Source organism: Capsicum annuum, chromosome 3 (genome assembly GCF_002878395.1).
Source record: "Capsicum annuum cultivar UCD-10X-F1 chromosome 3, UCD10Xv1.1, whole genome shotgun sequence".
In the NCBI taxonomy this organism is placed as follows: Eukaryota; Viridiplantae; Streptophyta; class Magnoliopsida; order Solanales; family Solanaceae; genus Capsicum; species Capsicum annuum.
In genome coordinates this window covers 175411149-175425515 of record NC_061113.1, presented here as the reverse complement: position 1 = coordinate 175425515, position 14367 = coordinate 175411149, and the positions used below count along the sequence as shown (strand labels likewise).

Genomic DNA, 14367 nt, shown 5'->3' with positions numbered 1-14367 from the left:
GTTAGTTTAATTTAGTTTATAGTTTTAATAAACCGACATGATTGGTTTGATTTTTTTTTAATAAAAAACGAACCAACCCGACCTATGTACACCCCTAATCAATACAATGCTTCCATCATTATACCAGCCACTGATTCATAAGCTTACTCCTTTCACTGAATATTTAACATTTTGGTGTATATATTGTGAAGCGGAAGTGAATGGAAACAAAGTTGCCTAACAAATTGATGTCACTTGCTATAGACAAGCACCATCTCATTGAGGAGTATATGGTAAGTTGGATATTGAAAAAGAATCAGATTCAAGATATAACAGGGCCCTTGAACAATGAAAATCATTGATTTCCAATTTAAGCAGCAGATGCCTCTATATATCCCCCGTAAAATATTAATTTAGCATCTGATACTCTTAAAAGACAAGTCATCTAGCCGCAATTAACATCAGAAAAACAAATGTTGAAAATTCCAAGATGCAGATCCAGCCACAAAGCTGTATCACCACTAAATCCATAGATGATAACAAATTGTCGAACGGGTATTCAGCTTCTGGAAGAATCATTATCTTGGTTTTGGAACTGCTCTAATATTAGGTTACACTTGTTAATTGTGCGTGCATCAACAAGGCCATGGTTCCACAGCTTTGTCATGAATAAGCTCCAACACCTGCCATTAAACATTAGACGATACATAAAAGCTACACTAAAGAACAGCAGAGTTGAGTACATGACAACATGCTACTGTAGATGATGAGCAACGTAGCGTACATGACAACATGCTGCTATAGATGGTGTCAACGCCAACAATATTGAAGGAAAACCAGTCTACACCATGAAATGTCTAGACGTTTGTTGACAGTACTATTACTGCTTCATCAGATCCGAGAAAACATGTTTATGTGTCAACACCAACAATAAATTTGTTTTCCACTCTGCTATATTACCATACACTGACGGACTGTTTGGAAAGCCACCTGGGAAATGGATTTTAGTGTAATTGCTCGTATTATTTGTTTCTTATTGGTTTTCTTCATTTCACATAACTGTGTTAGTATCTAATTTTCAAATCAAGTAATAAAAGTAGAATTCATTATTGAATGAAGTTATAGACTTATGCTTTTTTTTTTTCTTTTGAATTATATTTATTTAAGTTATGTTGAAATTTGACATAAGAGTATTATGTTAACCTCTTTTTTTTTTTAGAATTTTGAATTTATGTTATATTTTCGGTTCCAATTTATTTGCTTTAGTAGTATTGACTTGTTACTTCACATTGCATGTCATTCATTTTTCGTTTAGAATTGATAGATCATCTTTTTGTCAAATATTTAAATAATTTTATTGTTATATTTATAATATTAATCTTTATGACAAACATGCATTTCATAATGTTCTTACAAATCATGTACTTTTAGTTTTTATGATTAATTTAATTAAAACAAATAATTTAAAACATATATATCAATTATTTTTGATCTTATATATTATGAAGACAATACATATCTTTAAATACCTACTTAATATCATTTATAAAGACTCTTATTTGTTGAATACTAAATTTTTTTTTGAGAATTAATTTTTATTTTAAAATTTTAATATAACTATGTAATTATACTTGTGCAACGTAACAGAACACTTGTAATTATACTCTAATTACATTGCGGCAAACAAACAGGATATTGTAACTACCAATATTGTGTAATTACTACCCTAGTAATTACACCAATTCCAATTACCAGATGATGAATGAGCCACAAGAAAAAATTAACAAGATATACAACTTAGAAATTCCAAATAAGCACCATGATCGACTCCAAATAAGCACCATGATCGACCAACACTCTAATATATAATATTAGCTCTCAACACAAAACAGAGCACTTTGCACTTTCTTTCGGGAAAATATAAATGATCATGGATACACCAATTCGATAGCATCAAATAGAAATAACAGATCTTGACGTAGGTAAATAAGAAGATTAATTACCACCGCAAGGTTGGTGCTCGGGCAAACTCCTGATCATGCAGCTTTGAAAAGGCCTCGCACACCCAAGGGATGTGACCATCTGCCAACACCCTGCCACAATGACAAGAACATGTAATGCCAAGAAGGGAATTCAGCAACAGAACTTTTCGAACATGCATCCCTTTACTATTATTTATCACCAGCATGTATGTAAATCAGCAAGAGAAGATTCACACATGTTGCCCTTTGTTGCATCATTATATAATTATGTTTTGCTCAATATTAGCATGTATCAGATAGTCTTACCAGTCTGCTTGAGCATGAAGCGGGGAGAAAGACACACCCAACTTCATAACAATTTACTTTAGTGAAGAGTTCGTGTAACTTCATAAGAATATAAGAACAGAGAAAGCAAGTTATGTGTTTCCTAAAACCCTTAAATGGCACAACATTTTCCAGTTCTCATGAAATGTCTATTTCAAAGTATCAGATCAAGAACAGCCTTTTCTTTTGCAATGAACTCTTCTTTTGTATTCATTTTTCCTATGAAGGTACAAGGTGATTGTCACTCTCGTACTGAACCACCAAGCTGGCTCAATCGTAACAAATGCCCTCTATTCACCAAATAATAGTCCCTCGGTCCAAATTTATGTGGAGGCGTTTGACTTGGCACGGAGTTGAGAATGAAAGGAAGAATTTTAAAACTTGAGGTCTAAAATAAGCCACAGAGGGTCTGGTGCTAGTTGAAGGAGTTTCTGGACTCCTAATCTCATATTAACTGGAGCAAAACCTTTTTGTACCCCATCAATGAGGTGCCAAACATCGAGGTTCTAAATGCAATACTAGGTACCGTGGAATACCCTTGGAAGCCAGGTCCAGGTCTTCAGGAATTCGGAACAATGTGATTCAGAAGTGTGAAAGGAAACTGACCAGGTGGAAGAGACAGTATATTAACTCTTATCAACTCAATCTTGGATGCCATGCCAACATACATGGTATCTCTATTCCCCATACCAAAGGGAGTCATTAAAAGGTTAGACAGCATCCAGAGGAACATCTTCTGGCAGGGGAACAAAGAATGGAAAGGCTTCCACTTGGTTAAATGGGAGGAAGTGATTGTAGATAAAAAGAACGGGGGACTTGGAATTAAGAACCTAAATAACCATAGCAAGCAAGGCAGACCACAGAGTCTTCTAGGTGCTCGAGCATCCATTAACCTTGTATTGGACTATATATATGCATATAGAAATTACTTAGAATGATATAACATTTAACAGAGAGCACCCACTAAACAAGTGGTCTGGTTGGTGCAGTGGCTCTCGATGGGTGCTTAAGGTCATTCGATTGCTTTAGTGCCAAGTTAAATTCCCACTCAGCACTTCCTTTTTTTAATTTTCAAAACCAACTCTTCTTTCCTTATTTATTTGTACTGCTGCCCTTTGCTACTTTTGCTTGAAAAAAAAAGTTTATACAAAAAAATACTTTTCCTTTATCCAAGATAACATTTTTTGTAGTTTTTCTTATTGACTGTTTTTGCTATCAAATATGATTGCCTTTTATGACAAGTGTTAAATTTCTACACTTATATTTTGTGATTGGTAGCTACGTGGGGGCAGGGTCAGGTAGGTACGAGGGATTCATTTGAGCCCTCTTTGGTGGAAAATACATATTTATAGATAGTTAAAATTATATTTTATGTAAATATAGTAGATATTGAACACCCTTTGAATTCTTTGCGTATTTACATTTTATATTTTGAATTCCCTTGGTTAAAATTTTGACTCCGCCACTGCTAACTAAGGGATCATCCACAACATTAAAATTGTAGATACGCTCCCGATAGCAAGCTATGAGAATGATGTGGCTTTGGAAGTTTGCAAAAGAAAAACAGTTATTGTGAGAAGAGGTAATCGAAGCGAAGTATGAAGAAGAGAGTAAATGTTTGTCCGAGGAAATTAACACTCCTTCTGGGGTCAACTTATGGAGAGCAATCAGAGGTCCATGGGAGGAGTTTTAAGGTGAACACCAAGATCAAAGTGAACAATGGGGAGATATTACTATCTCCGGAAAGATGATTGGCATGACGCAGGAACCTGTCACAACTCTTTTACTGACAATCACAATTTGGTGATTCACAACAGAGCACCATAGCAGAGTTGTGGTCTCTTGAAGGTTCGAGTTTCACCTTCAGAAGAAAACTAAATGACTGGGAAGTACAAAGAGTGGCTGAGTTTTATGGTACAATAGATCAGTGGGCTCCAAGATGCAGAGGATGAATTCAGATGGCAGGGTTGTGATGCAGGAAATTTCAAGGTAAACAAGGTCTATAAAAGGTTGATCAACACAACCAGCAGCAAGTCAGATGGCCTTGGATATGCATCTGGAAAAGTAAAATACCCCACAAAGTATCATGCTTTGTATGGTTACTAGCAAGGAGGCAGTTTTAACACAGGAAAACAAGATGAGAAGAGGGACAACACTAGTCCCAAGGTGTTACTTCTGTGGGCAAAAAGATCAGATTGTCAATCATCTATTCTTACACTGCGAGATTACAGGACAACTATGGAGATTATTCTTAATCCTCAAAGGCATCTCCTGGCCTTTGCCTGGGAAGATTACAGAAGCACTGCAAAGCTGGGATCAACTGGGCTTGCTGGCTAAGGATAGAAACAGGTCTGGTGGACAATCTGGAAGGAAAGAAACTCTAGGTGTTTTGAGAATATAGAGAATAGGATGCAATAGGTCAAAAAGTTGGAACTGTATCTTGACTCTCTTTCTGGTGTAATCAGATATAATGATCCTGTTTCTATAATTGATATTTAAGACTGACTATAGACATAGCATTATAGTTTTTTCTGAAAGCTCCCATGTAAATAGGATTTCAGTACTCCTCAAAGTATTGATATATGAAATATACACCGTTACAAGTTTCAAAAAAAAAAAAAAACACAAATATTTATGTGACTATAAATCATCTCATTAACGATAAAATGAGACTTTAAAGTTAAATTGTTACTAAATATAGAAACGTGTCATTCTTTTCTGAGAGTAACTAAAAAGAAGGGTGCCACATAAAATAGGATGAAGGAGTACTGTTTTTGGTTACATGTAGCATAAATGTAGTGGAAGAGAGAGGTGGACTAGACCGTCTACTATACCTAAAACAGGTTCTCACCCCCTTCTTGTAACACCCCTCCCGTTTGAACGTTTAAATCAACCCGTACTTTTGGGACAAAACTAAAGAGTATTTACTTTGTTAAGAAGGATGTGTTATGAGATATTCTAATAGCACAATGGTCGTATTTTAAGTTTTGAAGTCAAGCACGTTGTGAAGTAAAAGTCGGCAAAAGTTACCGTGAATTACTTTTATAAATCCTCTAAAAATTTGGATCAAATATCTCGGAGATTTTCTCCCAATCTATAAAGAGTTAGAGGGCCCACGACCTACCAAATCGAAGGTCTATGACTCTTAGTTTCCAATGCACTAAACCGTTCGTCAATCCCACACTGGAGTAAGAAGTGATGACTATTTTACCGCGGAACATCTAGGCAGAACCAGGTCGTCTCAAAATTAGTATAAAGTTCCATTTTGACATATTTTTTCATTGCAAAATAGAATTGTGGGGTGCTTGAGAGCATTTACGGGCATCAGCTAGGTTTTGGGACTTTTAAGGTAAGATCTCACCTTATTCTTATTGATTTTTAGCTAGTTCCAAGTTCGGATATCGTTGGTAACATCAGGAACGTTTTGTAGTTGCGTTTTGGCGAAATCCCAACATAGCAGCATGGTGGGTCCTTCTAACAACTTGTTTAGCTTGGAATTTCAAAGCTTTTTGTCGGAGTAATCTTCCTCCTATGACCCTCCTTCGTAATTCCACGTTCTAGTTTCCTTTTTATCGATTTCCGAGCCACAAAGCGGTATTTTGGATACCATGTCTCCGGGCAGCCCCTTTGTCTCATTAATTTGAGTCATTCTTGCTGTATATTGATGGTGTTAAGGTGTTGGAGGGACTGAGGGTAGGTGTGCTGCTTCTGCGGAGTCACATACGATGGTTGTCGGATTGAACATCATGAAGTACGCCTTTTTATATTGTCTTGGGAGCTCACCGCTCTTGTGAGATGCTGATAGCTTCTTGTTATTGTTATTAGTTGTGGGTTTGTCGAGATTGCAATGTCGTTCGTTAAGTTAAAGTGGGCTGGTCTTAATGACAACCTTAATTCCTTATCGATTGGCTATGGCTCGTTCTTGCAGTGTTGATTCTCACATTTCTTGTATTACGGTTGGTTGTTCAAGCTTCATAGAGACACCTTTGAAGCTTCAGAAGAAAGGTATGTTAAGGCTTCCTTTCTGCTTTCTGGCATGACTCTGAAGGCCAAAGTTTGTTATACGTATATCATCGTTATTTTACATGTAACCTTATACTATTAAGTTGGCTACCACAGTGTGATATACTCCCTCTAGTCCAGATTAAGTGAATTTTTGGGTTATGGCACCCCCCAAGTAAAACATTTAAGGACATAAACTAAATAATACTTTCCATAATTCCCTTTTGATTATTCCCAAACTAAATAATACTTTCCATAATTCTCCTAGAAAATGTTTAGCTAAGAATATATCTTTAGAGGGAAAGGTAAATATGGAAAAAAATCCCAACAATTCCTTAGAACATTGAATAATTCACTTATTTTGAACTATGAAAAAAGTTCCAAAAACTCACTTAATATGGACTAGAGGGAGTCGTATCTATCAACAACACTCTATTCCTTACTTAGCGGCCTAGAAAAGCATATTATGATTGTACTGAGGTCGCCTGTGATTACTTGCTATTGTTGTAATGTTTTTATCGTCTGGTTGCCGCCTATGTGCTTGTTTTGGCCTCAACAGACACCGACACTACATACTTTTGGAGCCTACAGACTGACTGATATATCGAGCCTACGGAACAGGCATGCCACACCTACGGGCTGGGCAAGCTATAAGAATTCACCTATCCCAATAACAAAAAAAAACTCACTTGAATGATCTTGTATTAAGAGCTAAATTGGCTAAAGGTGTGGGTCATAATTATTATGGAGCGCCCGCATGGCCAATGATCTTTGATTTACGGCACCTATATATTCAGACAGTTCAGTTCAGTTCAGATGATCATTGTGGTCCAGTAAGGGGGAAAGTAGGGTATTTAGCGACTGTTAGGGCTTATGATGATTGTGTGCTGATTATACCTGCTGGGCTTATGTGGGCCAGGTCAGGTTATTGGTTGCTACATGTTTATATGTTATTTATTGAAGGTAAGGTGGTGTACTTCTGTTTTACTCCTGCCCTTTCTGCTCATTCCTGATACTTCAATTTCAGTTTTCATCTTGTCTTACATGCTTGGTACATTATTTCGTACTGACACTCCATTGCCCAGGGGCACTGCATCCATGCCTGTAGGTCCGGAGCAATGACTAGACAGACCCGCAGGGCAGCACAACCGAGTTTTCAGTGGATTGGTTGACTTCTTCCCATCCAGGGGTCGCCAAAGTCTCAGAGGTTTGCCTGTTTTGCTGTTAGGGTAGGTAGGGTCCCTATCCCGCCAAGTATTGTAATTCATAGAGGCTTGCGGACTAGTCTGTTTGGTTGCATAGCTATGATGGTGACCAATTTGGCCTTGGATGTTGATTAGTTCTAGTCCGTCCTTGTTTTTGTTGTGAATAGGTCAGTAGCTTGTTCGCCTAGCTTATATTTTACATACCCATTTTAAGTTTCTGTATAGAGATCATGGTTGCCTCGACGGCCCACATAGCATTTATGCATTCCTAGAGGACTTGCGTGCTACCGATTTACTGCTTTATACGGACTGTTGGGAGCAGTTGTTTTCTTTGTAGGGCTGTTGACAGGGGCGTCACTGGCCAAGGGCTTATTTTTAAGCCGAGATATACTTTTTGTTTTCTTGATTGTGTGAGGCTGCTTTGCGCCATTGGCAAATGGTTCAGCAGGGTCGACTCGGGCCTAAGTTTTGGCATCAGATGCCAGTTGCACCCCTTGAGTTTGGGGCGTGACACTTCTCTTCTAAACATTGTTAAAGAAATAAATGAGATTTACCTTTGTATCACTCCACGTATTTCTGGAGAAGCTAATTGCAGAGAGTTGCACTTCTACTACATTCTTAAGTAACCCACCATCTATTACTTCATCAGCCCTCCCTCTTCACCCAAACAAAAATAAGAGCAGAAGATGCACACATCTCCATATCACAGTAACCTCGCAATATCCTTAAATCTTAATAATGATAGGGAAAACCATATAAGAAAATAAAACCAGACACGAAACAGAACAGTACCTTTGCTTTCTAACAAATGAGTTCCACAGGTGCATCAACTGCTTCTCATCTTTGGTCACATCCACAAAATCATCAAGCATCTGTAACATGTCTGAAGTTAGTTGAAGGACTTATTCAAATATCTTCGACAATCAAAATCTTGCCCCTTCAATTGACTACATTTTGAGGCAGTTGTTTGGACAAGTTCAAGGAGTTTCATGTTTCTGCCTAATTTCATGTTGAGACAACATAGTTCCTTTAAGTGTCAAACAAGTATTCGGTATAAAATATTTACCATCAAGTCAACCACACATCGGAACACTTTCCCTAGTTGGTTTCCAGTAGTCAATAGTCATCCAAACCCTTCAAAGTACCATTTTTGTATGAATAGATAGCAATCTGCAATCTCTTAAAACTGCAACATCTTTTTTTCTTTTTGAGAATGATGCTTAGACGTTGGTTTTAGTTAAGCAATAACGTACACATGCTTTAGATCAATGAAATTTACCAGTTATCAAAGTGTTTACGCCATTACATGAGATTTTGAATTCAAGCACGCAACTCTTATGAAAATTACAACAGCATCAGCAGCAAGTCATATGGACGCTATGGCTTGCTGATAACTTTGAACACTCTAGCATACATGGGACAATATAACTCACCGATACAATATAAAGAAATCTAAATACATAGTCCATCCAGGATGAGCAAGTGAAAGGTAAAATTAATACCAAGATATCCAGAGAGACATTTGGTCCTATGATAAGCCTCCAAAGAAGAATACATTGTTCTTTTTCCATTTTGGTTGTGCTGCGTAAAAATACAGAAGATAAAGTAATCTCAAGAAGAGATTAGGGAGAATACACCCCCCCCCCAAAAAAAAAAAAATGCTCCTCCATGTAAGTGTGAGAAAATAATTTGCCCGTCTCCCCTACCTATATCCTTCCTCGTGTCCTAGCCCCTCAATGACAATGACCCGTCTCAAGCCCCCCAACCCCCACCAAAAAAGACCCTGCATTGATCTCTCTTCCCAAACTTCTTGATGATGGTCTGCCTCCATGACATTGATCTTCCTCCACCGCCACACAGTGCCAATCTTTAAGTTGCACAAACTCTTCACTTTCAATGCCACACCCATGTCGGATTCTACAAAAATACACTACTTTTGGAGAACTCGACAGGCACAGCTGACATTTTTAAGAGTCCGAGCAAAGTGCCAACTGACATTTTTGAAGAGCCCGAGCAACATAAGTGCCAACTGACATTTTTGAAGAGTCTGAGCAACTAAGTGCCAATCTTTAAGCTGCGCAGACTCTTCACTTTCGATGCCGCACCCATGTCGGATTCTCCAAAAGTACACTACTTTTGGAGAACCGACAGACACAGCTGACATTTTTGAAGAGTTCAAGCAACATAGGCATATCGCCACTTTTTTTCAAAGATCTGGTAAATATTCTGCATTTGATTTCTCCAGTTTTTCTGCAACTTCTCTTACCAAAAGCAGAGGACAGAGAAGCTTTTGTAGAATACAAGAGAGCTATGAGGGATGCTAAGAAGGCTATTAGTAAGGCCCAAGGGGAAGCTCTAAATGGCTTGTATCATCAGATGAAGGAGAGAAAATTGTTTAAACTAGCACGACTAAGAGAGAAGAAGGGCAAGGACTTAAACCAAGTGAAGTGTATTAAGGACGATTCTCAACAAGTGTTGACGGAGATAACGAGATCAAGGAGAGACTATTTTGATCAATAATTCAACACGAACCAGGAGAATAACATTTTAGATCTACACACTTCAGTGGAAGAAACTTTAGATATATTCGTAGAATTAGAAAGCCAGAGGTAAAGATGCCATGAAAAAGATACGGATCAGAAAAGCTTGTGGCCCAGATAATATCCCTATAGAGGTTCGGAAGTGCCTTGGAGGTGTAGGAGTGGAAGGGCTCACCAAACTATTCATGCGATACTAAGAAAAGGTCGGATGCCCAATGAGTGGAGAAAGCGTACCCTGATTCTGATATATAAGAACAAGGAGATATTCAAAGTTGTGCAACCTTTTGTGGCATTAAATTCACGAATCATATATGAAACTCTAGGAAAGCGTGATAGAATGTACACTGAAACACAAGAGTGAAGGAGAACCAATTTGGATCTAAGGCTAGCAAATCTATAATGGAGGTTATATTCTTACCAAGAACATTGATGGAAATCTATAGCGAAAGGAAGAAAGACCTACACATGGTAGTTATTGATCTAGAGAAAGCATATGATAGAGTATCACGCAAGGTCCTTTGGTGGGTGATGGATAAGAAAGGGATCCATATTAAGTATATAAAATATAAATGCCATAAAGAACATGTATTAAGTAGCCGTCACTAGCGTGAAAACAATGATAGGTGATAAGGACGAGTTTCCCGTAATAGTGGGTTAAGTTTACACCAGGGTATGGAATTGAGTCCCTACTTGTTCACCCAATTATGGACGAGCTAACACACACAATACAAAAGAAGGTTACATGGTGTATGTTATTTGTTGATGATGAAACTAGCGAGGATAACTATAGAGAAACACCTTAGAGAGAAAAGGTTTTCAAATAAGTAGAAGTAAGACCGAACACATGCATTGCAGGTTTAGCTGCAAGAGAGGTGAGATATTGAGGGGAGACTAAATGGGATTGCAGTGCCAAAATGACAACAACAACAACAAACCCAGTGTGTTCCCACTTTGTGGGGTCTGGGGAGGGTAAAATGCACGCAGTCCATACCGCTACCTTCGAAGAAGTAGAGAGGTTGTTTCCGATAGACCCCCGGCTCAAGATAAAGAATAAGCGACAAGGAGATGGAATACATAACAGAAAAGGCGTAAGGAATAATAAAAAGTAAATCCGAGCAATATGAAAATACGAGAGATACAGCAACACGAAATAAGCAGGTAGCAACTGAGAAAATATGAATGGGACACCCAAGTATAAGTAACACATACTCACTGCCATAGACACCTATAGACACAGACCTAAGGTTACTAACCCGGCTACACAAGATCTCTCCTGGTGGCTTGCTACAACCCACACCCTCCCGCTAGCCTTCTACCCTTATCCGCGACCTCCACACCTTCCTATCTAGGGTCATGTCCTCAGTAAACTGCAGCTGCTCCATGTCATGTCTGATCACCTCCCTCCAGTATTTCTTCGGCCTACTTCTACTCCTCATGAAGCCATCCAATGCTAGTCTCTCACACCTACGCAATGGGGCATCCGCGTAGCTTTGGTAGCTCTTTTTTTCCTTGGACGTACTTGCCGTACCTTTCACCATTTTTACTAAAATCTCTTTCTTCAAATTGTTCATTTCTACATGTTCTCCTTCATTTATCAGAATTATTATACCACTGCTGTTGCTGTAACTTCTTCGCCAATACTGCCTTTGTTGTAAGTTCTTTGTGTTGGACGATCAAATTATTAGTGTGTAAGCTTTGTGAAGACTGATGATCAAGGTAGGATGCCCATGCAATTATTAAAAGAAATAGGTGCAGCACTTGTGCAATTAAAATATCAACTGGTTGAACAGGGTGTTCCTTGAACTAAATCTGGTTCGCTCGTTAAGAAAAGGTTACTGCAAAACTCTAGAAGCAATCTGGCCATAAGCCTGGTATACAAAAATCAGATAGTAGTCCAGTCAATAATCCCGTCACTGTAAACAGATTATGGTTTCCAAGTCCTGTTTGGTGTTCAAAAGACCCTTTACAGATTTGATCCCACTATCCTCAAGTCAAAATGCACACGACACAATTTAACAAAATTTGAAATGAAGAGAGTAATTTTGAATGGCATAATAAATTAATTTAATACAATATTCTTAAAATAGATATCATTATAAATGAAAGTGGGCAAGTTCAATAAGAAGATGTTACACTAAGGTGAATATATGGTTAATTCAATAAGTTAAAAGAACAAGTTTTTTCCATTTATTTGGAGGGTCAAGATAATCAGGACAAATGAACCCAAAAAGTCAGCCAACTAATTTGAATGCATAGTAGAATAAAGATCAATTTATGCAATTATGCTGCATACCCTTCGATCTTCAAGATCTGCAACATCATCATCAACTTCATCCTCACTGTCTCGGTCTGATAAAACTTGCTCCAGGGCCATGGGCTTCACCCAAATAAAAATTTTCATTAAGAACATTAGTTAAAAGGACTCTCCATCGTTTCCAACAATTCTAATGCCATATATTCGCTACCTCAGCTCTTCGTAAGATTTTAACATCCATACAAGTAGACAAACATTTCAAAATCTATTTAACTCCATGTCACATTCAGCAATATAATTCACCTCTAGACCCCCAAAGACTAGGGCTAGCTCAAATGGAAATCACCACATACAATGGAAACCAATATTGAACTGTCATTACAATAGATCTTCGATTAGTTCCAAGTAATATCATATATTATACACAATCCACAAATGATACCTGAAGTAAGCGAAAAAATTTTATCACATCTCTGTTTAAACAGCAAACATGAAAAGTAAACATGGAAATAATTTTTCGAATTCAATGAACCCTATGTGCCAGTGTATGACCACAAATATCAGCAGTAATTTGCAATGGGAAAGCCTTCAGTGGTAGGGCTTTTAATAAAATTGAAACTTGGAGATTGAAGTCCTAATCATTGAATAATTTAAGTTGCTGAATTATGACACTCCATTGGTAGATATGCTAGTAATCTAAATGGCTAACAACTACGACCAAGGGGTGGGATGGATTGAGACCCTCCACCCTTAACCAAGGTCTCAGGTTCTAGCCCTGGAAATGGATAAACTCCTGGTAGGATGGAACTTGTGTGTGATAATCAAGCAACCCTTCATATCGCATCAAATTCAGTATTTCATGATAGGACTAAACACATAGAGATTGATTGTTACTTTGTTAGAGAAAAGATACTCTCAGGAGATATTGTTACAAAATTTGTGAAGTTAAGTGATCAACTTGCAGATATCTTCACCAAGTCTCTCACCGGTCCTCGTATTAATTACATTTGTAATAAGCTAGGTACATATGATCTGTATGCACCAGCTTGATAGGGAGTGTTAGAATATGAGTAGAAATAGAAATAGTATATACAAAATCCTACTTGAAAAAGGATTGTACAATAGTATTTATAAATAGGGTCTTGATGTAATTATGTAAACACACCATTGAATAATATTTTTCTCCATTAATTCTCACAGTATGAATAATTATTCATTTGAAATGGCAATCATTTCGGTATCTTAAGGATGCCTATGTATCCACATTTCATTTGACAAACTTGGACACTTAGGGAGTGTTTGGTATGAAGGAAAATATTTTTTGAAAAATATTTTTCAATTTTCTCATGTTTGGTTGGCTTAAAGATTTTGGAAAATATTTTCCAAATCAACTTATTTTCCTCAAATCTAAGGAAAATGACTTCCCTTCGAAAAGTAAGGAAAACATTTTCCAAAACTCTCTTTCAACTTCACTCTTAAGTTAAATATTCATACAACTCTCAAAATCACCTATCCCTACTCCGACCCCCAATCCCCTACCCCACCCCACCCCACCCCCTACTACCCCCAATCCAAAAAGAATATTTTAATTTTTTTTCTTATCTCATCCCCTTATACAAAACTCAAACACCTACTCCCCCTACCCAACACCCCCACCCCTTACAAAAATATATTTAATTTTTAAAAAAGAAAATCAAACTTTTTCTTGTCCCCCTCCCCCTCCCCCCCCCCCCCCACCCTACCACCTCCTCCCCGCATAAAAAAAAAAAAAATTTTAAAAAATTATTTTTTAAGAAATTTTAAATTTTTCCTTACCCCACCCTTACTCTCCTAACCCCGATACCCACCCCCTACCACCCCCATTCAAAAAAATTATTTCAAATTTTTTTTTACCTCATCCCCTAACCCGAAACTTAAACTCCTACTCCCTTAAAAAAAACATTAAATTTTTTAAAAAAAAATTCAAACTTTTTTCTTTCCCTCCGCTACCCAACCCCCCACCCATACCAACTCCCCCCTTCAAACAAAAGTTAGCTTTTTTCTTATCCCACCCTTACTCCCCTCCCCTAACCCCTACTACC

General features: G+C 37.6%; 1 protein-coding gene across 11 annotated transcripts in view; it reads right to left on the bottom strand.

Annotated features, from left to right (window-relative positions):
• Nucleotides 1-320: 320 nt before the first annotated feature.
• The window catches only part of LOC107863541 (polycomb group protein EMBRYONIC FLOWER 2), a 63892-nt gene continuing 49845 nt past the window's right edge, over nt 321-14367 (bottom strand). For all 11 annotated transcript variants that reach the window (XM_016709502.2, XM_047408449.1, XM_016709499.2 and 8 more), the window contains 4 exons: nt 12326-12409; nt 8285-8364; nt 1983-2072; nt 321-662 (listed from right to left, as the gene is read on the bottom strand). In XM_016709502.2, coding sequence (XP_016564988.2) covers nt 539-662; nt 1983-2072; nt 8285-8364; nt 12326-12409 — 378 coding nt within the window. In that variant the 3' untranslated portion in view covers nt 321-538. The remainder of the gene's footprint in view (nt 663-1982; nt 2073-8284; nt 8365-12325; nt 12410-14367) is intronic.